Source organism: Coccinella septempunctata, chromosome 1 (genome assembly GCF_907165205.1).
Source record: "Coccinella septempunctata chromosome 1, icCocSept1.1, whole genome shotgun sequence".
Lineage (NCBI taxonomy): Eukaryota > Metazoa > Arthropoda > Insecta > Coleoptera > Coccinellidae > Coccinella > Coccinella septempunctata.
In genome coordinates this window covers 24,031,608-24,058,806 of record NC_058189.1, presented here as the reverse complement: position 1 = coordinate 24,058,806, position 27,199 = coordinate 24,031,608, and the positions used below count along the sequence as shown (strand labels likewise).

At 39.7% G+C, this 27,199-nt stretch overlaps 5 protein-coding genes across 5 annotated transcripts in view; 3 read left to right on the top strand and 2 right to left on the bottom strand.

Moving 5' to 3' along the window:
- The first annotated feature begins 1,378 nt into the window (after positions 1-1,378).
- LOC123317350 lies at positions 1,379-2,752 on the top strand. Its single transcript, XM_044903872.1, has one exon. It carries the CDS (start codon positions 1,379-1,381, stop codon positions 2,750-2,752), a length of 1,374 nt encoding a protein of 457 aa, XP_044759807.1.
- A 14-nt stretch (positions 2,753-2,766) lies between these two features.
- On the top strand, positions 2,767-4,506 carry LOC123317285. Its single transcript, XM_044903769.1, has one exon. The coding sequence runs from the start codon at positions 2,767-2,769 to the stop codon at positions 4,504-4,506; it is 1,740 nt and encodes a 579-aa protein (XP_044759704.1).
- Positions 4,507-15,987: 11,481 nt separating this feature from the next.
- Positions 15,988-19,269, bottom strand: LOC123317206. The gene has a single exon (XM_044903654.1). It carries the CDS (start codon positions 19,267-19,269, stop codon positions 15,988-15,990), a length of 3,282 nt encoding a protein of 1,093 aa, XP_044759589.1.
- Positions 19,270-19,808: 539 nt separating this feature from the next.
- Positions 19,809-23,356, top strand: LOC123317122. Its single transcript, XM_044903540.1, has 2 exons — positions 19,809-19,909; positions 19,966-23,356. The coding sequence occupies exons 1-2, from the start codon at positions 19,809-19,811 to the stop codon at positions 23,354-23,356; spliced, it is 3,492 nt and encodes a 1,163-aa protein (XP_044759475.1).
- Positions 23,357-25,961: 2,605 nt separating this feature from the next.
- LOC123316959 overlaps positions 25,962-27,199 on the bottom strand; it is a 1,708-nt gene continuing 470 nt past the window's right edge. The window contains exons 1-2 of the mRNA XM_044903317.1: positions 26,074-27,199; positions 25,962-26,015 (exon numbers count right to left, since the gene is read on the bottom strand). The exon at positions 26,074-27,199 is cut by the window's right edge and continues 470 nt beyond it. Of these exons, the coding sequence (XP_044759252.1) occupies positions 25,962-26,015; positions 26,074-27,199 (1,180 nt within the window). The remainder of the gene's footprint in view (positions 26,016-26,073) is intronic.

The following is a 27,199-nucleotide window of genomic DNA, read 5'->3' as shown; positions in this document are numbered from 1 at the left end:
ACTCGAGGCCGGGATTCTTGCGACCTACCGGCTTATTACAAATTTTGCAATTTTTCGACATAGTGCTGTTTTACACGAGGAACTAGACAAAGAACAAAAAATGATCCTTTCAACTGGGGGGATTTTTACTATGTATATATAGATCATTTTCATAGAAAGAATCACTATTATGTACAAGATTCAAATCGATTTGTTTTCAAGTAAGTAATTAAATCGCCAAATTCAGAATTATGGTGTTAGCTTGAGATGAAAGAAGTTCAACGGATGCATAGATACACACGATGAAATGTATACAGTCATAATCCCATTCGAGAGAGCTAAGATTGGTTTTCTTTCACGTGATTCTTTCCCCTACAAAAGAATGCAATAAAAATTGTTGAGATATGCCGCCTGGATTGCAATTATGGAGGAGATAGCGCGCTGCGCCTCTATTTACTTAATTCCTCCGTATACTGATATTCCGCCTGTCTACATCTGCTTGTACGGTACAACGTTGCCATTTTCGGAGGTGCTAACCAGCAAAGAGTCCCGCAGAGCAATTCTTCTATATACAGCTCGGCACACTAGCGCCAGTGATATACATTCGAACTAAAAGATTGTTCAGTACATAAACGGGGTGCGTTGTGACCTCAAAACGATTTTTTTATATGTTGATCCCTGAAGCCTCCTGAATCTAACAAGCTAAAAAACAAGGCAAAACGATGTCACCTCCGAAATCGGAGGTGACATCGATATATATGAGGTGAGAGCGTTAAACGAGTTACTATTTTGGAGGTGGTATTAACACTTTATAACTATATATATATATATATATATATATATATATATATATATATATATATATATATATATATATCCACGCAGGGTGGTATTAAAGCCATCGGGGAGTGACGTCCCCGCGTACCCGAGTCACCACAGCTCGCATTAGGTTAGCACCCTGAACGAGCTTGAATTCAAAGTAGCTCACCCAATCATAAATAGAACTCAGGGCGGCGGGGAGTCTCAAGCCGGCTCCTCTCGGAACCGTCCGGATGATCGGCTTGTAGGGGTTAGGTGTGGCGCGAGCGGCGCACCCCCCCGAGATGGCACCGCAAGGCCAAATCCTGTCACTCCTCAGAGAGTACTCCGCGACAGCTTGAGTGAACGATCACGTCACTCCGCTTCAAGGACACCACGACGGGACAGGCGCACACGCTGGACTTACGATGAAAATTGTACACTTATGCGTGCTCATTATATAGCTTTGGAACTCGCAACGGAATCGAATATGACATATAGACAACTACTTACGGCAATATGGAACGAACTTTATCCCATCAAACTATCGTACGCTCAGCTGCTGTCAAATCGTGTGAGATGGATCCTAAAAAATCAAAAGATGTCTCGTGCAGAACTCGAAAATATTAAGGCCAGCTGTTTTCCCCATTTTACACAACAAGAAGAACAAAATGACCAAAACGAGCAAGTTGACCAGAACGAACAAGTGACAAGAAGATCATCCACCAGAATTCGACGAAGTGGTTTATTCATCAGAAGTGATGAAAATAACGCCATCGAAGAACAATTTCTTACCAACCTCTTGAAGTATTCGTGCATCGCACCCGGGAAGAGACCTAAAATTCCCCGACTACAGCACTCAAAACATGTTCGTGACACCGTCAAAACTATGAATCTGGTACTCTCAACACATTTGGACAATGTTGAGAGTTTGACAAAAATGGTCGATGTTGTGTATGCGGCAGCAGTTACTGTATGTGAGAACCATGGAGAAAATCCTAAAGAACCACATAAATACCATCGGCCTACGGAACCTCCATGGAAGGTCCGCCTGGAAAGTAGAATAGTCTTCATGAGGAAAAAAATAGGTGTTATGCATACATACCTTAGTTCACCTAGTCCATCTAACAAAACCATAAAGGCGGTCAGGAAACTGGCTTCAGAATACCGCGTGAAGCGAAGGGATCCTGAGTTTAAGGACAAAATTAATATCATTTGTGACAGCCTGAAACAAAAAATAAAAGCGTTAGGTAACCGTATACGACGTTATAACGAAAGAACTAAGAGATACAAAAACAACAGGCTCTTTTTTCATAACCCGAAACAATTCTTTCGAAATCTTGAAGAGAGCGAAGTGATGGACAACAACCACCTCAACCATCAGGAGGCGCACAAATTCTGGAGTGATGTGTGGTCTGGAAGCGTGGCTCATGACAATGGAGCCTACTGGATTGATGAAGCTCAATCGCAAATACCAAAAACTCAGATGGATAGCTTAGTCGTAACTGAGTCAGACATAGTTGAAGCCCTGAAGCGGTCTAACAACTGGGCATCACCAGGAGCGGATGGATTGCATAATTACTGGTGGAAACAGTTTACGTGTGTTCATAAAAAGCTAGCATTCATGTTCCAGGAAGCACTATCCGACCCCTCGAGAGTGCCAGACTCTTTCACTTTGGGAATAACACATCTCATACCAAAGAAAGGAGATCTGAAGGACCCAAGAAATTACCGACCAATTACCTGCCTCCCATCGGTGTATAAAATCTTCACAGCAGTACTCACTAGGCACATCTGTAAACATCTGAAAGAAAATAACCTAATTGCTGAAGAACAAAACGGGTGTCGTTCCAAAACCAAAGGGTGCAAGGAGCTTCTGGTGGTGGACTATATAATAACCAAACAAGCCAGAAAGAAACTGAGGAACATATCTGTGGCATGGATCGATTCGATTCGGTTCCCCACACCTGGCTGATAAAGGTACTGGAGATGCACGGCATTGCTATCCAAGTCATTGATTTGCTGAAACAACTCATGAACAACTGGAGAACAGCCCTGCTAATGCGAACAACGGGAGGCACCCATGTATCTGAAGAAATAAAAATCAACCGTGGATTGTTTCAGGGTGATACTTTAAGCCCCATCTGGTTTTGCTTGGCCTTGAACCCTTTAAGCAAACTACTGAATAATACGCAGTACGGATATGTGATTGACAAAAAGAGAGACATACGAATCAGTCATCGCCTTTACATAGATGATCTTAAAATATACGCTTCGAACTCAGAACAACAGAGAAGACAGCTTGAGATCATTGCCGCCTTCAGTGATGCAATTCGGATGGAGATGGGGGTCGACAAATGTGCTACACTCGAAGTTAAGAGAGGAAAACTACAGGCTGGGCGTAGCACCACTTTGATGAATCACAACAGCATATCAGCATTAGGAGAAGACGAATCATATAAATATCTCGGAATTAATCAAGCTCTCGAAATAAACACCTCCGAAATGAAAGAGATCTTCAGGCAAAAACTTTACAAGCGAGTGAAACTACTGCTGAAGTCTGGACTCAACTCAAAATCATTATTCACTGCCATCAACATCTGGGCGATACCAAGCTTAACTTATTCCTTTGGAATACTCACATGGTCTGAAACTGACCTCCGAGAGATCGATAGAAAAATAAGAAGCCTGCTAACAAGCAGCGGTATTCACCACCCTCATTCATCTACCATCAGATTATACCTACCCAGGAAGAACGGAGGAAGAGGCCTTCTGAATTTGGAGACAACCCACGCAAATAATATCAACGCCCTCAGAGCATATTTCATGCAACTGAACTCACCTGTTGCCCTGGCCATCCGTGAGGCTGACGAACGCATCTCTGCACTGAAGCTTTCGGATCCAGATTATCGGGCCACCACACAATCACTGAGCGCGATGATAGAGGAATGGAACAGCAAAGCTTTGCATGGCAGGTACCCTAGTAATCTGAAAAGTAAAGAAGTGGATGAGTCAGAGTCTCTTACTTACCTCCGCGCTGGATACTTGTTTCCTGAGACGGAAGGACGTTTACTGGCAATCCAAGATCAAGTAATGCCAACTAGGATGTACATAAAACACATAACCAAACAAGATATTCCATCCGACCTCTGCAGAAGGTGCTCGCAGGCCCGTGAGTCTATACAGCACATAACTTCCTCTTGTTCTATACTGGCGCCAAAAGACTACTTGGACAGGCACAATGCCGTTGGTAAAATTTATCATCAACAAATAGCTCTCAAACTGGGGTTGATCCGGAAGGAGGTCCAGCAGCATCTGTACCAGCCAAAGCCAATCCTGCAAAATCAGCGCTTCAAACTCTATTGGGACACAACAATCATCACGGATAGAGGGTCAGCCCACAATAGGCCTGATATCACGCTGTTCGACGCAGAAAGAGAAACATGTCTGCTGCTGGACTTCACCATACCAGCTGACGAGAACTTGGCCAGGGCTTACTCCGAGAAGATATCCAAGTACGGTGATCTGGCCTACCAGATCCGCGAAATGTACCGACTGAAGTCCATCAGCATCCTTCCCATGATTATTTCTGTTAATGGACTGGTTGAAAACCACCTATTAGAAAACACTGAAAGATTGCAGTTGGGTCGCGATATCAAATCCAGTGCCCAAAAACAGGTTATCCTTGGAACTGTGAGGATAGTGAGAAAGGTTCTGCAAGGACCATAGCTGCAGCGCTTGCCTTGACAGGTTTTGTCCGGCAAGCGACTGAGCTCATACCCTTGAAAAGGTGAAGAAAAAAAAAAAAAAAAAAAAAATATATATATAGTTATAAAGTGTTAATACCACCTCCAAAATAGTAACTCGTTTAACGCTCTCACCTCATATATATCGCTGTCACCTCCGAAATCGGAGGTGACAACGTTTTGCCTTGTTTTTTAGCTTGTTAGATTCAGGAGGCTTCAGGGACCAACATATCAAAAAATCGTTTTGAGGTCACAACGCACCCCGTTTATGTACTGAACAATCTTTTAGTTCGAGTGTATATCACTGGCGCTAGTGTGCCGAGCTGTATATAGAAGAATTGCTCTGCGGGACTCTTTGCTCGTTAGCACCTCCGAAAATGGCAACGTTGTACTGTCCAAGCAGATGTAGACAGGCGGAATATCAGTATACGGAGGAATTAACTGAAGAGAGGCGCACCGCGATATCTCCTCCATTATTGCAATCTGGGCGGCATATCTCAAAGATTTTTTATCGCATTCTTCTGGAGGGGAAATAATCACGTGAAAGAAAACCAATCTTGGCCCTCTCGAATGGGATTATGACTGTTTATATTTCATCGTGTGTATCTATGCATCCGTTGAACTTCTTTCATCTCAAGCTAACACTGTAATTCTGAATTTGGCGAACTATTTCATTACCTATCTGGAAACAAATCGATTTGGGTCTTGTTCATAATAATATTGCTTCTCTCTATGGAAATTATCTGTATAGATAATACTACCTATTAGAATAACGAATGATCTGTATTGTTACATTGCATATAATAAAAGCTGTTCAGAGAAAAAAAAAATTTTTGGAAAAGAATATTCAGATGTAAATGGTGATGAATATTCAAGGACAACGAGTCATTCCGAAAATTATCATTTCAGAATTAAGAGAAAGAATGCTACAAATAAAATATCACAGAAATGAACAACGTCTGCTAAACCGAATGTTGGACATTGTGTTGTTATTTCAAATGGGACGCTTTATATATTTTTCTTAAATCGCTCAGAAACATCTCTCTTATTATCGATTATGTTTAAATATTGGATTTTCCCGAAAATTTTAAGAGCTTGTACCGTCTCTCTGGTTCAAATCTTTTAGTGATATATCATACAGAAAATTACCAATTATAACGAAACAAGTAAGATTTTATGAAGAATTATCCAAAACAGATTTGCATTTTTCGGTGGATCATACAGGATATATGATCCATCCTGGACTCGAGTCAACTTATTTTGAAATAGCAACCATATTTTTGTCGAGACATCTACAAAATGAAGTTAATAATTTACATACATACTCGGATACATATGATTGATATACAGATTATTGACTGGTAAATTCCCAAAAGCTATGGTGAACAGCGGACACTATGATGGGCGCATGATGAAAGGAGAAAGACAAAAGTTAATTTAAGTATTTTCGCATGCAGTTCTATTATTCGAAATACATGATGATTCTTAAAATTAAAAAATCAGGTGCAATTGAAATTTTTGATTTGGTCTTCGAAAATGACACATATTGATTAAACTTCTACTATCCAAAATGAATAGATACATAGATGAAGTATATCTGTATACAGGATATCTGTAAACAAATTCGAAGTCCTAAGGGAGATGATTCCTCAATAAAAATAAGCGGGGGTAGTTTCTATGAATTTTTTTCCAAATAGAAAGATACAGCCTTTGGAAGGCGTTAACAGTTTATAATTTTTTTACGTGTTCTAAAAAACACTGAGTCATCAAACTATACATATTATAAAGCACTGAATAGATTGGTACCAGTTTCAACTTCGGCAAGCTCGTAGTTTAGGCGGTAACTTGCTTTCGATTTTTTTAATGTGTCTCTCCCTAAAATTCGAAAATTTCTGTTGAAATGTTGAAATTTGAGTTATTATGCTATTGTCATAGAAGTGTACGAAACTAGCCGTTCGGGGATTTCGGGGCGATTCACCTAAAAAAAACATAATAAAATGAATTTCGTGAATACCGAGGCTAAAAACCACTATTCTCCGCTATACAAAATCAGTACGTTGCTGTTAATATAAGGCCCGGTTGTTCAGTTCAGGATTAGGCCGAGATTCAAGATGATCCTAGATTAACCTGACAGAACTGAACTGAAATGTCAAAATCAATCTAGGATAAACTTTAATCCCGAACTGAACAACTGGGCCTATTCATGTATAGTTTCGGATTTTGCGAGAATCTACTACTTTTTTTTTTCAAAACAACAACTACGCTGAAGGAAATGTGATTGACTGTTAGCGACACATAATATCAACCATCTAATTTCTGTAGTCTATACAATTTTTTTGAACTCTCATTATACTATGTAGCAGTCTGATACTGAAATCAGTCATTTGACAAAATGAGTTGTCAGTTTATAGACTGACCAACATTTTCGAAAGCTATTGATCTATTAATTGAATCGTTCTACAATTGGTCCTAAATTGACAGTCGTATTGTGAACAACGATATGCAGCGGATTATCTAAACACGAAATAAATTCTGAAATGTTTCGGATCATGAGGCTAATTGAATAAGTATCTTGTTCGTATCATTTGTTGAACTTCATTATTCTGAATAAAAATATTATTCAATGGATGAAAATATAATACCAACACACATAATTTTTTGATTTATTCGTCATCAAATCATTAAATGAATCGTTTCTCGAAAAGTTTCGAGTCTTGGGGCGAATAGAATATCGAATTATTTACATCATTATTTGCCGAACTTCGAAGTTCTGAATGAATTCGAATCTAAACTTGACAATGACGAGATAATTTTCGCATGAGTTTCAATGAAATCTGAAAATTTTCATCATTCTGGAGCATTCTGGACATCAATAATTCTCGAATCATCCATGGAATAAATTCAATTTTATCTAATATAACACGCAAAACGAAATGTTACTCGGCATCTTGAGCAATTCTTTCCTAAAAAGCTCGAATCAGGTAGAAAAGTTTGAACCCTTCGTATCAGTATCACGTGTTTTGCAGTAAACAGATGCCCAATGTAACCAATGTCGGCGTTGGGTAAAGGGATGAACCAGAGTCTCTGGATGAACGTTTCTCACAACAAGAAGAATTCGAATTTTCATATGACGGTGAGGGCATTTGTTTCAAAGTTTTCAGAGTACAAGGTACAAGGAGTATACAGGGTGTTTCACGAGTAAACAGACAAATGAAAACCGTGAATGGAGGGCATTGCGCTGAGTTCAAAATCACCCCATATACAGGGTGTATCAAAACTAGTGAATCAAACGTCACTCCACGATAGAGTTAACCAAATATTACCGAATGACACCAACATTAGATCGACGAAAATGTAGCATTTCCAAAATAATCAGAATTTTATTAAAATACCTAAAGTTGCCGATTTTCGAACTATTTTTCCTAATAACAGGGCCAGTTCGTGGAAAAGAATATCAATTTTAAATTATATTCAACTAAGATTACTGTTTTATCTCCCCTAATTGAAATTATTTTAAGTAGTTAATCGATAACCATAACCTAAGTAAATGTAAATTAAAACTATTGTTTTTTCTACATTTTTAATACTCAGAATAAACAGGGGTGATAATATGGGAGAAAAACGCTATCCTTAATCACAAATTGGCCTTGTGATTGGAAAAATAGTTTGGAAATCAGCAACTTTAGGTTAGGTTTTCTCAGAAACGGTACATTTTCGCCCAACTAATGTTGGTGTCATTCGATAGTATTCGATCTACTCTATCGTGGTGTAACGTTTGATTCAATAGTTTTGGGGCACCTATATATAGGTTTCTTCGGAGTTTTTTAAAATTTCTCGAATTTCCGTTTGGCTATAACTCCTGAAATTCTCGATCAAGTCGACTGAAAATTTATATTTGCCTTGAGTTGTTAATTTCATTGAAACAGAGCATTAAAATTCTACAAAAATCTGGACCCTGCTCAGTCAGGCTTTACTCGACTTCAAACTCATAAAAACACCGTAGTGTAGTTTTTTAATCATAATTTTAACTTTTTTATCTACATTATTATTGCCTCAAAATCAATTGATTATTGGGTTGCCCCACCTGTTGATCATGTTCTAGAAATAATTGTTTTGGTTAGACGCCTCTAAGGAATAGAGCACTTCATGAAAATGTATTTAAAAATTCTTAATTGATTTTTTTTTTCAAAGAATATTCTGTTGAATGTGTTCAACAATTATACTATATTCGGTCTTCAAAATAGTCATTTACAATGATAAAATGTTTCAAGATTGATAATACCCAAATATGGATGGAAAAACAACGCTATCTTGAAACTGAAAATTAAAACTTGATCTTCAGAATGAATCTACTTTACTATGGACAACTAGTTGTGTGGATGAAAACAAAGAAAGAAAAAAAGAACAAAGAAAACATTTCCAATTCCATTTTTAGATTTTAACATTTGATTGGCGAACATATTCATCCCATTAATTAATGTGAAGTAAAAGTCAATATGCAGCTCTGTTTTTTCCAGAGGCATTTCACCACCAAACAATTATTCATTAAAAATAATCCACTGATAAGGCATACCAAAGTTTCATTGATTTTGAGAAAATCAATGCAGATACCTGAAAAATTCAAAATTATGACGAAAAAAACTACAAAACTACAAACAGAGTGTTTTGCATGAGTGTAAATTTGAATATAGCCCCAATGAGTCCGGTCCTGTGTTCGTCAACGTTTAATGTTCTGTTTTATTGAAACTTACAAGTTTAAGCGGATAATTAATTTTTACCCGAATCCAACTACAATATTTGGAGTTATAGCCGAACGAAAATTCGGGATATTTGAATAAACTCCTCTGTATATCGGAAACGGAATGCCTAATACACAAATATGAGGTGTTTTTGAACTCAGCTCAATGCCCTCTATTCACGGTTTTCGTTTGTTCGTTTACTTGCGAAACACCCTGTGTACTGAAAAATCGCGAAAGACTTCTCGAGCAATTGAGAAATGCCATTAAATCAAGTTTCTTTTGATCCGCTATGATGAAAAATGTCAATGTCCAGTTATTATTGATATTTGGGGTGATTCATCGAAAATCCACAATATCTCGAAAACTAAGGCACTTTTACCACACGTAAAATATATCTATCTGAACCGCCATAGAGTCCTCTACCAGCAGGCTCCATATTATGCATTCATTACGCCACACCCTGTATAATTATTATTATTATATCAATATATTGAAAATAAACAGACATGAACACGAGCCAGTTGTTTTGTTTGAAGGTGAAGCTCCTCTTGCTTCAAACTTCTTTTAATTATTTTGACTACCATTCACGCAAGATGATTTTTGTTGAAGAATTCAACATTCTTGTAATTATCCGTTCATTTCTTCAAGAGATACCCATTCCCTACCACCTTTGAGTATTCAACTCAATGCTAACACTGCATCAAATGCATTTCATCTTCGGGTTGATTTTTCTGAATCCTACAACTGATGCAACGTCTTCAACCTTGAGCAAAAGGAGATAAACAACAGTACCTCTCCTCAAGCTACTGATCACTTGTATTTTCCATGTAAATAAACATGGTATTTCTTCAATCAGTTTGTATAAATGTCAATTATGTTCGTCACATATTTTCGACGTAATATTTTCCGAAGTGATTTGACATTGTAATTAAATACGTAATTACTGAGAGTCTCACGTAGAACGGACTACGCAGCACTGATTTAGAACTCAAAAATGTTTCGACAAGCGTCTTAACCCAACATTTTCGTACCAAAGATATCCAATTTCCATGGCCAATCCAGTGCTAAAATGAAAGTGAATGAAGTATAGAAGCCGAAAGTAGAACGTATATCTTTGTTGATTCATTCGGGAAAAACATTTCAATGGAGTTCCTGATGTCGTGAATATAATACCCAATAATTAGATTACTATTTCATACCAGAACGAATTCGGTAAAATTGTCTTTGGAATCAATCTTATATGTCACGAAAAATTTCATTGTCATGTATCATTCATTTTGGGACCTATATGGTATTAAACTACCCTATCGGACGAAGTATCGTAGAAATAAGCATATTTATACAAAACTGTTGATATTCATGAAGAAAAAATAATAATTTCTGTCCAAACTCATTTACGCCGAGATCACGAACATTATCAATCAATTATTAGCGTATGAAGTTTATTAATATTAGTATCGTTCTCGAACTATTTACAGGTTTCAATATGTGTGAATGAATCGGAAGAGCAGCTGTATTCTATATATGAGTAGAATTCAAGCTGCCTTACTTTCTGTCCTCCTAAAATCTGGCAACGTTGCGGGAGGTGAGGGCGCACTACTGATACGAAATATATGCGGAGGTAGTAAGGTCTGATTCGTTTGAAGAAAAATTTTTCGATACAAATCTTTTCCCCTCTTTAGGTACCCCTGTCATTTACCTTCCCCTCTACATATATAAACAGAAATTATTCCAATTATATAACTCCTTCACCCGGAGGTCAGGTCGCCCAATGAACTATGAGTTCATATATATATATATATATATATATATATATATATATATATATATATATATATAAATATATGAACCCGTAGTTCGGTGTGACCTCCGTTAAGTTCATTGGGCGACCTGACCTCCGGGTGAAGGAGTTGAGTAATTGGAATAATTTTTGTTTATATATGTAGAGGGGAAGGTAAATAACAGGGGTACCTAAAGAGGGGAAAAGATTTTTATCGAGAAATTTTTCTTCAAACGAATCAGACCTTACTACCTCCGCATATATTTCTTATGAGTAGTGCGCTCTCACCTCCCGCAACGTTGCCAGATTTTAGGAGGACAGAAAGTAAGGCAGCTTGAATTCTTTGGGTATGCCTTATCAGTGGATTATTTTTAATGAATAATTGTTTGGTGGTGAAATGCCTCTAGAAAAAACAGCGCTGCATATTGACTTTTACTTCATAATAATTAATGGGATGACTATAATCGCCAATCAAATGTGGAAATCTAAAAATAAAATTGGAAATGTTCAACTGAATTTTTCCGTTCTCAATATATGTCTTGCATTTGATTTTGATATTTATAGCATATCTGGTTATTCAGATAAGTCATTCACAGTGATAATAAGCTTTATTATCGATAATGAACAAAAATAGAAATAAAAAACTACGCTATCATGAAAATAATAATTATAACTTGATATCTTCCGAATGAATCGCTTTTTATGGACAACGTGGAACTGAAGTAATTTTCCGAACTGATTTTCACCTCATTTGGTCTTTTAGTGAAGGTTATGATTGGCACTTCGAATAAGTATGATGAATGCACTTTCGAATTCTTCACTGATTCCGTTATATTCATTATTGGATCTATGGAAATCTATGGATTGGTCTGGTCTTATTACAATTTGTTATTGAAACAAAAATGAGATTCATGCACCAGCAAAAGTATTTCTCAATATTTCAGGTCATTTCAGTCATTTAGAAGGGTAGGACCCCAACATTGGACTGCTAGATCTCCAGATCTGACACCTTGCGATTTCTTTCTTTGTTTTCATTCACACAACTAGTTGTCCATAGAAAAATAGATTAAATCTGAAGATCAAGTTTTAATATTTAGTTTCAAGGTAACGTAGTTTTTCCATCCATATTTGTGCATTATCAATTTTGAAACATTTTATCATTGTGAATGACTATTTTGAAGACCGAATATGGTATAATTGTTGAACACATTCATTTCATTTCTTTAAAAAAAATCAATTAAGAATTTCTAAATACATTTTCATGAAGTGCTCTATTCCTTAGAATAATGAGAAAATAATAATGCAGATAACAAAAAAGTTAAAATTATGATTAAAAAACTACATACACGGTGTTTTTATGAGTTTGAAGTTAAGTAAAGCCTCACTGAGCCCGGTCCAGAGTTTTGTCGAATTTTAATGCTCTGTTTCAATGAAATTAACAACTCAAGGCTAAATATAAATTTTCAGTCGACTTGATCGAGAATTTCAGGAGTTATAGCCGAACGGAAATTCGAGAAATTTCAAAAAACCCCGAAGAAACCTATATATAGGGTGCCCCAAAACTATTGAATCAAACGTCACACCACGATAGAGTAGATCAAATACTATCGAATGACACCAACATTAGTTGAGCGAAAATGTACGGTTTCTGAGAAAACCTAACCTAAAGTTGCCGATTTTCGAACTATTTTTTCAATCACAAGGCCAATTTGTGATTAAGGATAGCGGTTTTCTCTCATATTATCACCCCTGTTTATTCTGAGTATTAAAAATCATGTAGAAAAAACAATTGTTTCAATTTACATTTACTTAGGTTATGGTTATCGATTAACTTTATAAAATAATTTCAATTAGGGGAAATAAAACAATAATCTTAGTTCAATATAATTTAAAATCGATATCCTCTTTCACAAACTGGCCCTATTATTAAGAAAAATAATTCGAAAATCGGCGACTTTAGGTATTTTAATAAAATTCTGATTATTTTGGAAACGGTACGTTTTCGTTGAACTTATGTTGGTGTCATTCGATAATATTTGGTTTACTCTATCGTGGTGTGACGTTTGATTCTAGTTCTGGGACACCCTGTATATGGGGTGATTTTGAACTCAGCGCAATCCCCCCTATTCACAGTTTTCATTTGTCTGTTTACTCGTGAAACACCCTGTATACTCCTTTTACTCTGAAAATTTTGAAACGAATGCCCTCACCGTCATATGAAAATTAAAATTCTTCTTGTTGTGAGAAACGTTCATCCAGAGACCCTGGTTACATTGCCCGTTGAAAATGAAATCGGCATCTGTTTACTACGAAACACGTGTTAATGTTGATACGAAGGGTTCAAACTTTTCTACCTGATTCGAGCTTTTTAGGAAAGAACTGCTCAAGATGAGTTCGAGTAACATTTCGTTTTGTGTGTTATATTGCATAAAATTGAATTTATGCCATGGATGATTCGAGAATTATTGATGTCCTGAATGCTCCAGAATTATGAAAATTTTCATATTTCATTGAAACTCTTGCGAAAACTGTCTCGTATATTGTCAAGTTTAGATTTTAATTCATTCAGAACTTTGAAGTTCGGCAAGTAATGATGTAAATAATTCAATATTCTATTTGCCTCAAGACTCGAAACATTTCCGTTCAGTTCTGTCAGATCAATCTAGGATCATCCTAAATCTCGGCCTCATCCTGAACTGAACAACCGGGCCTTGAAGTAATAGCAACGTAGCATTCATTAAGTCGGTATATTATTGGAATAATACTAATTTTTTATAGCGGAGAATAGTGGTTTTCAGCCTCGGTAGGTATTCACGTGATTCATTTTATTATGTTTTTTTAAGGTGAATCGGCCCGAAATCTTGGATCCCCCGACCTGCTAGTTTCGTATACTTCTATGACAATAGCATAATAACTCAAATTTCAACATTTTCACAGAAATTTTTGAATTTAAGGGAGAGACACATTAAAAAAATCGATAGCAAGTTACCGCCTAAACTACGAGCTTGCCGAAGTTGAAACTGGTACCAATCTACTCAGTGGTTCATAATATGTATAGTTTTATGACTCGGTGTTTTTTAAAACCTGTAAAAAAAATTAAAAACTGTAAACTCGCCATCGCCTTCTATAGGCTGTATTTTGGAAGGGCTGTCGATTTGGAGAAAAATTTATAGGAACTACCCCCGCTTATTTTCATTAAGGAATCATCTCCCTTAGTCCTTCGCATTTGTTTACAGATATCCTGTATATAGATATATTTTATCCATGTACCTATTTATTTTGGATAGTAAAAGTTTAATCAATATGTGTTATTTTCGAAGACCAAAACAAAAATTTCAATTGCACCTGATTTGTTGATTATAAGAATCATTTATTTTGAATAATAAAACTGCATGCGAAAATACTTAAATTAACTTTTGTCTTTCTCCTTTCATCATGCGTCCATCATAGTGTCCGATGTTCATCATAGCTTTTGGGAATTTACCAATCAATCATCTGTATATCAATCATATGTATCCGAGTATGTATCTATATTATTAACTTCATTTGTAGATTCATCATGTCTCGACAAAAATATGGTTGCAATTTCGAAATATGTTGACTCAGGGCCTTCTAAAGACTTCAATTTTGTTTCTTTTTTCCCTTACATCCTGTATAATCTATCGAAAAATGCAAATCTGTTTTGAATAGTTCTTCATAAAATCTTATAATACTTGTTTCGATATAATTGGTAATTTTCTTTATGATACATCACTATAAAATTTAGACCAGAGAGATGGTACAAGCTCTTTGAATTTTCGGGAAAATCCAATATTTAAACATAATCGATAATAAAATAGATGCTTCTGAGCAAAATCATTGAGCAATCCGATTTAAGAAAAATATATAGAGCGTTCCATTTGAAATAACACAACAATGTCCAACATTCGGTTTAGCAGACGTTGTTCATTTCTGTGATATTGTAAAATTTGTAGCATTTTTTCTCTTGATTCTGAAATGAAAATTTTCGGAATGGCTCATTGTCCTTGCATATTCATCACCATTTACATCTGAATATTCTTTTCCAAAAAATTTTTTTTCTCTGAACAGCTCATTTTATTATATGCAATGTAACAATACTGATTATTCGTTATTCTAATAGGTAGTATTATCTATATAGATCATTTCCATAGAGAGAAGCAATATTAGTATGGACAAGACTCAAATCGATTTGTTTTCAGATAGGTAATGAAATAGTTCGCCAAATTCAGAATTATAGTGTTAGCTCGAGATGAAAGAAGTTCAACGGTTGCATAGATACACACGATGAAATATAAACAGTCATAATCCCATTCGAGAGAGCCAAGATTGGTTTTCTTTCACGTGATTCTTTCCCCTACAGAAGAATTCGAAAAAAAATCTTCGAGATATGCCGCCTGGATTGCAATAATGGAGGAGATAACGCCCTGTGCCTCTCTTCAGTTAATTCCTCCGTATACTGATATTCCGCCTGTCTACATCTGCTTGAACAATACAGCGTTGCCATTTTCGGAGGTGTTAACGAGCAAAGAGTCTTCCAGAGCAATTCTTCGATATACAGCTCAGCACACTAGCGCCAGTGATATACACTCGAACTAAAAGATTGTTCAGTACATAAACGGGGTGCGTTGTGACCTCGAAACGATTTTTTGATATGTTGGTCCCTGAAGCCTCCTGAATCTAACAAGCTAAAAAATAAGGCAAAACGCTGTCACCTCCGAGATCGGAGGTGACAGCGATATATATGAGGTGAGAGCGTTAAACGAGTTACTATTTTGGAGGTGGTATTAACACTTTATAACTATATATATATATATATTTTTTTTTTTTTTTTTTTTTTTTTTTTTTTTTTTTTTTTTGCCCACCGTTCCAACACGGGAGATAATCAGCATCTGCCGGGCAAGAACTGCCAAGGCAAAGGCTGCAGCTACGGTCCTTGCAGAACCTTCCGTATTATTCTGGTCGTGTGCAGGATGACCTGTTTTTGCGAAGCGGAGATGATGTCCTTGTCCAAGCAGAGTCGCTGGGTATTCTCAAGTAAGTGCCTCTCCACAATTCCGTTCACCGAGATTATCATGGGTAGAACACTGACCGCCTCAAGTGCGTACATTTCTCGGAGTTGGAAGGCCAGATCTGTGTACTTTGAGATCTTTTCCGAGTAAGCCCTTGAGATATTATCGTCTGCGGGAATGGTGAAATCTATCAGGAGACACGTTTTCCTCACATTGTCGAACAGAGTGATGTCTGGCCTATTATGAGCAACCAATCTATCCGTTACCATTGTGGCGTCCCAGTAAAGTTTGTAGCTGGCGTTTTGCAACAGTGTTTTTGGCACATATAAGTGCTGCTGGGTTTCGCTCAGAAGAAGACCGAGCTTCAACGCCATCTGCTGATGAAAAATCTTGGCCATTGAGTTGTGTCTATCGAGATAGTCCTTTGGGGCTAGAATTGGGCACGAGGAAGTCAGATGTTGAATTGACTCTGGTCCTTGGGAGCACCTGCGGCATCGGTCGGTGGGGATGTCCTGCTGAGCTATGTGCTTCAGGTACACTCTTGTCGGCACCACCTGGTCCTGGATCGCCAAGAGCCGTCCCTCCGTCTCGGGGAAGAGGTATCCCGCGCGCAGGTAAGTAAGAGATTCGACCTTATTCACATCTCCACTTTCCAGGTGACCAGGGTATCTGCCGTGCAAGGCCCTGCTCCTCCATTCCTCCATTATCTCACACTGGGGTCGCCTGGTGTCCTGATGAGATGACTCCGCCAGCTTCAGGGGTGATATTCTGTCGTCGGCTTCACGGATTGCGGTGAAGAAAGGTGAGTGATCTTTGAGGAAATATTTTCTTAATGAGATGATGTTTCCCTCATGAACCGACTCCAGATTGAGGAGCCCTCGTCCTCCATGTTGGCGTGGGAGGTACAGACGGATAGTCGACGAGTGAGGATGGTGCACTCCATATTTAGTGAGGATGGCTCTCACAGCTCTATCCACTTCCCGGAGCTCAGTAACAGACCAAGTCAGGATGCCGAAAGAATAGGTCATGCTCGGCACCGCCCAGATGTTGATTGCCGTGAACAATGATCTCGAGTTGAGCTTAGATTTAAGGAGGAGGCTTATTCTCTTATATAGTTTTTGTTTGAAGAGCTCCTTCATCTCAGCAGTTTTGATGTCCAATGCTTGATGTATGCCCAGGTACTTGTAGTCGTCGTCTTTGTTCAGGCTGGGAATCTTGATCTGGTTCATAAGCGTTGTTTCCTGCTTTGACTCCTGTATCTTTCCCCTTTTAACTTCCAGAGTTGCGCACTTTTCTACTCCCAGTTGCATGTTTATGGAATCACTGAATGATGAGACTATTTCCAGCATTCTTCTTAGTTGATCTGCATTAGCAGCATAGAGCTTCAAATCGTCCATATATAATTGGTGGTTTATACGGATGTTCCTCTGCTTGCTGATGGTATAGCCATAGTTGGTATTATTAAGTAACATACTCAGAGGATTCAGAGCCATGCAGAACCATATTGGACTCAAGGTGTCGCCCTGGAATATGCCCCGGTTGATTTTGATCACCTCCGACTTAACTGTACGATCCTCCATTCTCACAGCCAGTTGGGTCCTCCACCCTCTCATCAGATGCCCAAGAAGATTCGTTACCTTCTCGTCGATCCCGTGCATTTTTAGTACTCTTAGCAGCCATGTGTGGGGAACCGAGTCAAAGGCCTTCCGATAGTCCACCCATGCCACAGAGATGTGCCTCAATTTTCTTCGGGCCTGCTTGGTAACTATTTGGTCAATCACCAGGAGTTCTTTGCAGCCTTTAGTTCTTATGCGGCCGCCATTCTGTTCTCTAGCCATTAGATTGTTGTTTCTGAGGTGCTGACTGATGTATCGGGTGAGTACTGCGGTGAGGACTTTATAAACTGTGGACAGGCAGGTGATCGGCCGATAGTTCTTAGGATTTCGGAAGTCACCGTCTTTGGGCTGAAGATGTGTCACTCCCAAGGTGCAAAAGTCAGGAATTGTTGTTGGGTCGGCTATTGACTTTTGGAGTGCCATAGAGAGCGCTTTATGTATACTGGTGAGGTGTTTCCACCAATAATTTTGAATTTTGTCTGGTCCAGGTGATGACCAGTTGTTCGAACCTTTCAGAGCCTCCTTTATGTCCATCTCGCTGATTTGGATGTCGCTCATTCGAACCTTGGGGATCTGTGCTTCGGCCTCGCCGATCCAATACGCCCCATCGTCGTGGTTCGCACTCTCCGACCAAATTTCAGACCAGTATTTGTGAGCTTCTGCAGGTTTAACTTGGATCGTCCCATCATTCCTGCCACCCTCAAGATCCCGAAAAAACTGCTTCTGGTTCGAAAAAAATAGCCTGTTGTTTTTGTAGCGCTTTGCTCTATCATTATAGCGTCTGATCCTGTTCCCTAATGCTCTAATTTTTTGTTTTAGAGTGTCCGATATCAAGAGAATTTTGTCCACGAATGACGGATCTCTGCGTCTAACACGGAACTCAGACGCTATCCTTCTGACAGCTTTAGTCACTTTCATCGATGGATTATCCGTGTTAATGTAAGTATGTAAGTTTCCGATTTTTTTCCTCATGACGTTTATCTTCCTTTCCAGGCGCAGCTTCCAGGGAGGTGCAGTATCAGGTCTCAGTGTACTGTTCTGTCCTACTTCTCGGCCATGAATCTCACATGCTGTGACAGCTCCAGCATATACAATGTCAACAATCGGTTCTAGTGTGTCGACATTCTCCAGGTGTTTAGGAAGTATAGAGTTCAAATGCATTACAGTGGCTAAAAATGCTCTGGAGTGTTTCATGCGGGGAAGCTTCGGTCGTGTTTCAGGTGCAATTCCCGAGAACTTCATCAGGTTGCCCAGAAAGCGTTTCTCGGTTGTATCTTCGCTCTCCGCTCTGGTGAAGAGTCCACTTCTTCGTATTCTAGGAGATGATCTCCGTGACTCTTGCTCTTGTGTACTAGAGCTTTGTATTTCAGCTGACACGTGAGGGTAACAGCTGGACTTTATGTTTTCCAGCTCAGCTCGGGAAAGTTTTTGATTCTGCAGAATCCACCTCGCTCTGTTTGATAGGAGTTGAGCGTAGGTGGGTCGATTCGGACAAATGATTTCCCAAATCTCCATAAGGTGTTGGCGGTAGGTTTTACCAGAGTTTAATGCAAGGTCCGCCGCTATGTAGTGCGCACGCATCACCAAACAATTATCCTCGAAATTCCAGCGTGTGCGCCTATCCCGCTGTATTCTGCAGGTAGCGGAATGAACAGTTGTCTGCTCACTCAAGCTAACCGAGCTCACTCTTTGCAGAGTAACGGGGTTTGGCCTTGCGGAGCCATCTCGGGGGGGTGCGCCGCTCGCTCCACACCTAACCCCAACAGGTCGAACATCTGGACGGTTCCGAGAGGAGCCGACCTGAAACTCCTCGCCGCCCTGCCTTGTACAACTTCTTGTTATGGGAGCAAATTGATTTAAACCCACAGAGGGTGCTAACCTCAGGTGAGCTAAGGAGACTCGGGTTCGCGGGGGCGTCACTCCCCGATAGTCTTACGACCACCCTGCGATATATATATATATATATATATATATATATATATATATATATATATATATATATATATATATATATATATATATATGCAGGGGGAGCTTCGGCTTTCGGGGAGTGACGACCCCGCGTACCCTAGTCGACCACCGATCTAGGATAGCAACCTAGATCGAGTGTGGAATTAAATATGCTCTCGCAAGTCATAGTAATACTCAGGGCGGCAGGGAGCTGCGAGCTGGCTCCCTTCGGAACCGTCCAGAGGATCAGCTCGACGGAGGATCAGGTGGGGTGAGCGGCGCCTACCTCCGTTCTGGCACCGTAAGGCAACGTCCTGCTCAAACAAGTGAATGTGAAGATGGTTTGGCCGAATCTTTGGATCGTCCCACCACTAGCCAGCAACAACAAACGCACCAGGACAAGCGTATGCGCTGGACACATGTCGACAACTCGACTGCAATACGCGCACACTTTATAGCTATGAGGATAGCAGGCGGCAGAGGGAAGACGTACATGCGAACTCTGAATGAAATATGGAACGACATGAGACCGGACAGAAGAACATACGCCCAACACATTGCAAACAGAGTCCGTTGGATATTAGACGAAGAAAAATTACCGAGGACAGAACTTAGGACGATAGAAAGAACGTGCTGGCCGGATAGAATTTTGAGAGAAGAGAATACCGATATCTCCCCAGTGAGCGACCATCGTGAAGAACAGGAAACCGCAGAGGACGAAAATGTGCGGGGAGAAGACACTGACCCTCAGGATCAGATAAGTGTGGGTTTCGACCGGAACCTGATAAAGTTCAGTGGAATGGATCCAAAGAGCAGACAAAAAATACCACGACTTAAACAAAATAAAAAGCTCATGGAAGACGTAAGAGCAGTAGATAAAATTTTGTCTAAACTTTTGAGGAGGGACGACACTTTAATACAGGTGGTGGACTTGGTCTATGCTGGTGCTATTACTGTTGCTGAACTTCAGGGTAAAACAACATCTAACAACCCAGAACGACCCAGTGACGATCCACCATGGAAGAAGCGCCTAGAAAGAAATATAAATCAACACAGGAGTAAACTGGGTATCATACAAACTTACCTTTCTACGCAGCAGCCGTCCAGAAAAGTCTTGAGGTCCATGAGGGTGATAGCCAGAGAGTGTAAACTCAGATTCACGGCGGATGACTTCCGTAGTAAGATCAAGGTAACTGCAGATAATCTAAAACAAAAAATAAAGGCTTTAGGATCAAGATTGAGGCGCTATAATGAAAGAACTAAGAGGTACAAAAACAACCGTCTGTATTACGCTAACCAAAAGGAATTCTTTCGCAAGCTGGAGGGTAAAATGAACACTGATGGCCCACCACCCACACCGGAGGCGGTGGAGGGCTTCTGGAAGGGGATATGGAGCGAGGAGGTCAGTCACGATGGGGATGCTGACTGGCTGCAGGAGGTTGTGGATCAGTCGAAGGGAGAAATGATGCGAGAAATTCAAATAGATGTGGCAGACATAGAATGGGTTTTGAAGTCCACGAACAACTGGGCCGCACCGGGAGTTGACAACATCCACAATTTCTGGTGGAAACACTTCAGGTCTGTCCACTCTAGCTTAGCTCGCCTGTTCCAAAAATTTCTGGAGAAACCTGAGCTGGTCCCAAGCTTTTTGACTGCTGGACTGACATATATGTTGCCCAAAGGAGCCGAATCAGAAGATCCAAAAAACTACAGACCGGTTACATGCTTGCCCACCATTTACAAACTTCTCACAGGAGTACTTACCCAGCACATCAACAACCACGTGAGAAGCCACAACATCTTGGCAACTGAACAAAACGGATGCAAATCCAAAGCCATGGGTGCCAAGGAACTGTTGATAACAGATGTTATCATCACAAAACACGCAAGAAAAAAGCTACGTAACATCTCGGTAGCGTGGGTGGACTACAAAAAGGCGTTTGACTCGGTACCCCACACTTGGCTGCTCAAGGTTCTAAGTGTGTACGGAGTATGTGGCTCAGTAATAAATCTGTTAAAACACCTAATGAGCGAATGGCGAACCTCGCTGATTCTGAGAACTGGAGCTACTATTATTAAAACTGCTGACATCGCAATCAGACGAGGTCTATTTCAAGGGGACACACTTAGCCCCTTATGGTTTTGCCTGGCACTGAATCCCCTCAGCATGCTCATCAATGAACAGAAATACGGATACATCCTAGACAAAAACAGAAAGGTCAAAATAACCCATCAACTATTTATTGATGATCTCAAGTTATATGCGTCCAATGAAGAACAACTTGAAAAAATGTTAGAGATCGTGGCAACATTTAGTGAGACCATAAAAATGGAGATGGGGCTGAACAAGTGCGCAAGGCTAACAGTCAAGAGGGGAAAAATAATTGAGAATAACTCCAATATCTTGAATCCAAATGCCATTCAGAACCTCGGCCGGGATGAAACCTATAAGTATCTAGGTATACAGCAAGCTCTAGAAATTAAAAACGCTGAAATGAAGGAAGCCTTTAGTAAGAAACTTTTTTATCGGGTGAACCAAGTGCTCAAGTCCAAATTAAATTCAAAATCTTTGTTTCTAGCCTTGAACACATGGGCATTGCCCATAATGACGTACACCTTCGGGATACTTACATGGTCGGCTACAGAACTGCAGGCATTGGACACGAAGATCCGCACCATTTTGACGAAATACGGAGTACATCACCCTCACTCATCCGTGGCAAGACTCTATCTCCAAAGACATCTAGGGGGAAGAGGAATGCTTAACCTAGAAACAACACATGACAAATCCGTATTAAAACTAAGGGAATACTTCATGAAGCAGAACTCACCTTTTGTCAGGACCCTTCGTTCAGTCGATGTAGGATGCTCCCCATTGCGGCTATCGGATTCCGACTTCACACAACCGATTCGCACTCAGCAAAACCTGCAGGAGGAATGGAAAGCTAAGGTATTGCATGGTAGATACCCTAATAATTTAGAAAACAACAATGTGAATAAAAAAGAATCCTTAACTTACCTTAAGGCGGGCTACCTGTTTCCTGAAACCGAAGGCCGGCTGCTTGCAATACAGGATCAGGTGGTTCCTACCAGGTCTTACCTCAAAAACATAGCGGGACAACAACTTACCTCTGATCTATGTAGAAAATGCAAGCAGGGACGTGAACACATCCAACATGTTACGTCTGGTTGCTCAATCCTTGCACCGAGAGAATACACGGATAGACACAACCAAATGGCAAAAGTTTACCATCAGGCCATGGCACTGAAATTAAAATTAATTAAAACAAAGAGAAAAAATCATCTATACTTACCTGAGAATGTCCTCGAGAACGAAGAATTTAAACTGTATTGGGACACCACGATGGTGACAGACAGACCAGTTGCAAATAACCGACCGGATATCGTCTTACTAAATAAAAGAGAAAAAAGCTGTGTGATCATCGATATAACGGTTCCTTCAGACGACAATATTTCAAGGGCCTACACTGAAAAACTGACAAAATACTTCGATCTGTCGTTCGAACTAAAGGAGATGTATAGGCTCAAGAAAATATCTATTATCCCACTGGTGATGTCGGTCAACGGACTCGTAGAGGAACATCTTGTTGATAATACAAAGCTGTTGGAACTTGACAGCTATGTTGTCTCGAGTGCCCAGAAGGAGGTCATACTGGGCACTACACGTATCGTAAGACGCTTCCTTCATAGCTCTTGATTCCACTTTGGCTCCCAGAGCCCGGTGGTATTTCGTAATTCCCTGAAAGGTGATTGACAAAAAAAAAAAAAAAAAAAAAAAAAAAAAAAAAAAAAAAAAAAAAATATATATATATATATGAATACCTTGCTCTTGCAGATTTTTTTGAATGTCAACTGAAATGCTCGGTGAGTGGGACACCTTGTTGCATGGGTTCATTCTTTTCTTGTTATAAAGCATCTGATTGTATGTATATTTTAGTGTCCTGATGAAGAGCCCAACAATAGGCTCGAAATATAGACAATCGAACGACAAATAGTTGTCTCTGTTTACAACCAGCCCCTTGCCGAGTACCCATAGTATTTTAACATATAATATACGGCAATACTTCGAATTCACCGAATTCACTATATATATATATATATATATATATATATATATATATATATATATATATATATATATATATATATATATATATATATATATATATATATATATATATATATATATATATATATATATATATATATATATATATATATATATATATATATATATATATATATATATATATATATATATATATATATATATATATATATATATATATATATATATATATATATATATATATAGCTCCTGGTAATTGATAGCGTTATCACCAAGCAAGCCAGTAGAAAGTTACGCAATTTATCCATGGCATGGATAGACTATAAAAAGGCCTTCGACTCCGTGCCTCATTCCTGGCTGCTTGAGGTCTTGAAACTATATGGTGTACCCGAACAGGTAGTAAATTTGCTTGAACATCTCATGCAAACCTGGCGCACAAATCTAATTGTAAAAACAACGAGTGGGGAGTACAAAACGGCTGAAATTAAAATCAAAAGAGGCATCTTTCAGGGGGATACTCTGAGTCCCTTGTGGTTTTGTCTGGCATTGAACCCGCTCAGTCAAATGCTCAACAACAACAAATATGGGTACATACTGGACAAAGTGCGGAATGTCAGAATCAGCCACAGTTTATATATGGACGATTTGAAACTGTACGCCCGCAATGCGGAAGAGCTCAAGAAGCTGCTCACCATCGTCAAATCCTTCAGTCGAGCAATACGTATGGAAATGGGAGTGGAAAAATGCGCGGTGATTCATGTCAAACGTGGAAAGATCATAGAAGGTGACAGTAATATACTTACCGGCGAGGAGGAGCTGCCCCATCTAGGTCCGCAAGAATCGTATAAATATCTTGGCATACAGCAAGCGCTCGAAATAAGGTCCAAGGACGTGAAGAGCTCCCTGAAAGAAAAATTATTGAAAAGACTGCGGCTTGTATTGAAGGCGAAACTTAACTCTGGGGCGCTGTTCAGTGCAATAAACTCGTGGGTACTACCTAGCGTGGTGTACTCGTTTGGTGTAATAGGATGGTCCCGAACTGAAATCGATGAACTCAGCACAAAAATAAGAACAACGTTAACAAAATTTGGCGTCCACCACCCGCACGCCTCCGTTAACAGATTATACATCCCACGAAAAGAAGGTGGCAGAGGTATGCAACACCTAGCTATAGCCTATGACCGAGTAGTGAGCAGCCTCAGAGAATATTTCTTGAATAACAACAACTCACCTTTCAAAAAGACAATATGCGAAGCGGATGAAAACATTACACCATTGCATTTGTCATCTGCAACCACGCCACTGCTGGGTGTTACTGTGGAGAAACTCCGAGAGGAATGGTACTCTAAGCCATTGCATGGCAGGTACCCAAAAAACCTGAAAAGTAAATCAGTGAATGAAAAGGAATCGACAACTTACCTTACATCTGGGTACCTGTTTCCCGAGACTGAAGGCCGAATTCTAGCAGTGCAGGACCAGGTTGTTGGCACTAGAGCTTTCCTAAAGCGCATCGCGGGGCAGAACTTACCGACCGATCAATGCAGGAGATGCAACCAGGCTACTGAACATATCCAACATATTACCTCCTCTTGCCCCATATTGGCTCCAAGAGAATACCTGGAACGTCACAACGCAGTTTGTAAGATATACCACCAGGCAATCGGAAGATCCATTGGATTAATAAAGGATATAGTTCAAAATCATACTTACCTGCCAAGTGAGGTTCTGGAGAACGATAGATACAAGCTGTACTGGGACACATCAATAATAACCGATAGGCCGGTACAGCACAACAGACCCGATATCGTCCTGTTGGATCGTGAAAAGAGTGAGGTCAAGATCATCGATGTAACAATCCCCGCGGATGATAATATGGAGAGAGCGTACACCGATAAAATTACCAAGTATCATGACCTTGCATTTGAGATGAAGGAGATATATAGGCTAAAAACAACATCTGTCATCCCCCTAATTCTGTCTGTGAATGGGTTGGTCGAATCACATCTACCGGAAAACACCCTAAGGCTAGGACTCGAAGAGAAACTCGTCAGCCTAGCTCAAAAGGAAGTCATCCTGGGAACGGCCAGAACAGTGAGGAAGTTCCTGACAAGCCTGTGAGAGTATCTTGGCATCTGTGCTCGGCACTCTCACTTACCAACCCGTGTAGGCGGTGGAAAAAAAAAAAAAAAAAAAAAAAAAAAAAATATATATATATATATATTTTTTTTTTGCTTCACACTTTCGTGGGGTAACAAAGTTGCCCGGACTCCAAGAAGCCAAGGACAACCTGAGAAGTCAATGAGGAAAGATAATTGTCGAACTATGCTGACTGTTCCGAGTATTACGGCCTTCTGCATCCACGTTATTGTGTTTTGAGGCAAGTTCAGTTCCTCAACATGTGCGGCAGTCCTTCGATGTACTAGTCCGTTGGCGCTTATAATTAAAGACATTATCTTGACGGATTTCAACTTCCACAGGTCCTTCATCTGTCGTGCAAGCGCCTCGTACTTTGCTACCTTTTCTCCATACGCTTTCGATAGGTTATTATCTAGGGGCACAGCAAAGTCGATGATAAGTGCGGTCTTGTTCACCTTATTCCACACGACCATGTCCGGTCGGTTGTGCTCTATCCCTAAATCGGTCACCACAGTTAAATCCCAGTAGATCTTGGTGTTTTCATTCTCTAACAACGCTTGTGGGGTATATAGGTGGTACGGAGTAAAGTGCCGGAGCAGTCCTTCTCGAAGACACATCTGCTGGTGAACCACCTTTCCCATATCATTATGCCGAGAGAGGTATTTTGTTCCGGCTATTTGTGAGCATCCAGATGAGAGGTGTTGTATTGTCTCTTCATAGCTATTGCACAACCGGCATTTAGTTGACTCGATCTGCTGCTTCATTATGTGCTTAATATACGATCTTGTTGGCACTACCTGGTCCTGTATGGCCAACAATGTACCCTCCGTTTGAGGATACAAATATCCTTGAGTAAGGTAAGTGTTCGACTTTGTAACGTCTACTTCCTCTTGCTGCATACTTGCATAGAATCTACCGTGTAGTGATTTAGATTTCCAACTCTGTTTCATGCTTTCCAACTGATTTTCTCTTTCAGGTTCTTCCGGGATTGCTGCCCCAGCTCTGTTGGGTGCGTGGTGGTACGTATTGACCCATTTATGTAGTGGGCGGTTGCTCCTGACAAAGTATTCTCTTATGCTTTTCTCTTCTTTCAGACAGGCTTCCTCCAGACTTCTAAGACCTCTTCCACCTTCTTTACGGGGTAAGTATATTCTTTCTATAGCTGAATTGGGATGGAGGGTACCATACTTCGTAAGTGTTGTGCGAATTTTCCTATCTATTCTTTCTAGGTCCGTTTTTGACCAAGACAGGACGCCAGCCGTATAAGTAAATGATGGTATGGCCCATATATTTATTGCTGTCATTATGTTTTTTGCAGACAGCTGCGTTCCGAGA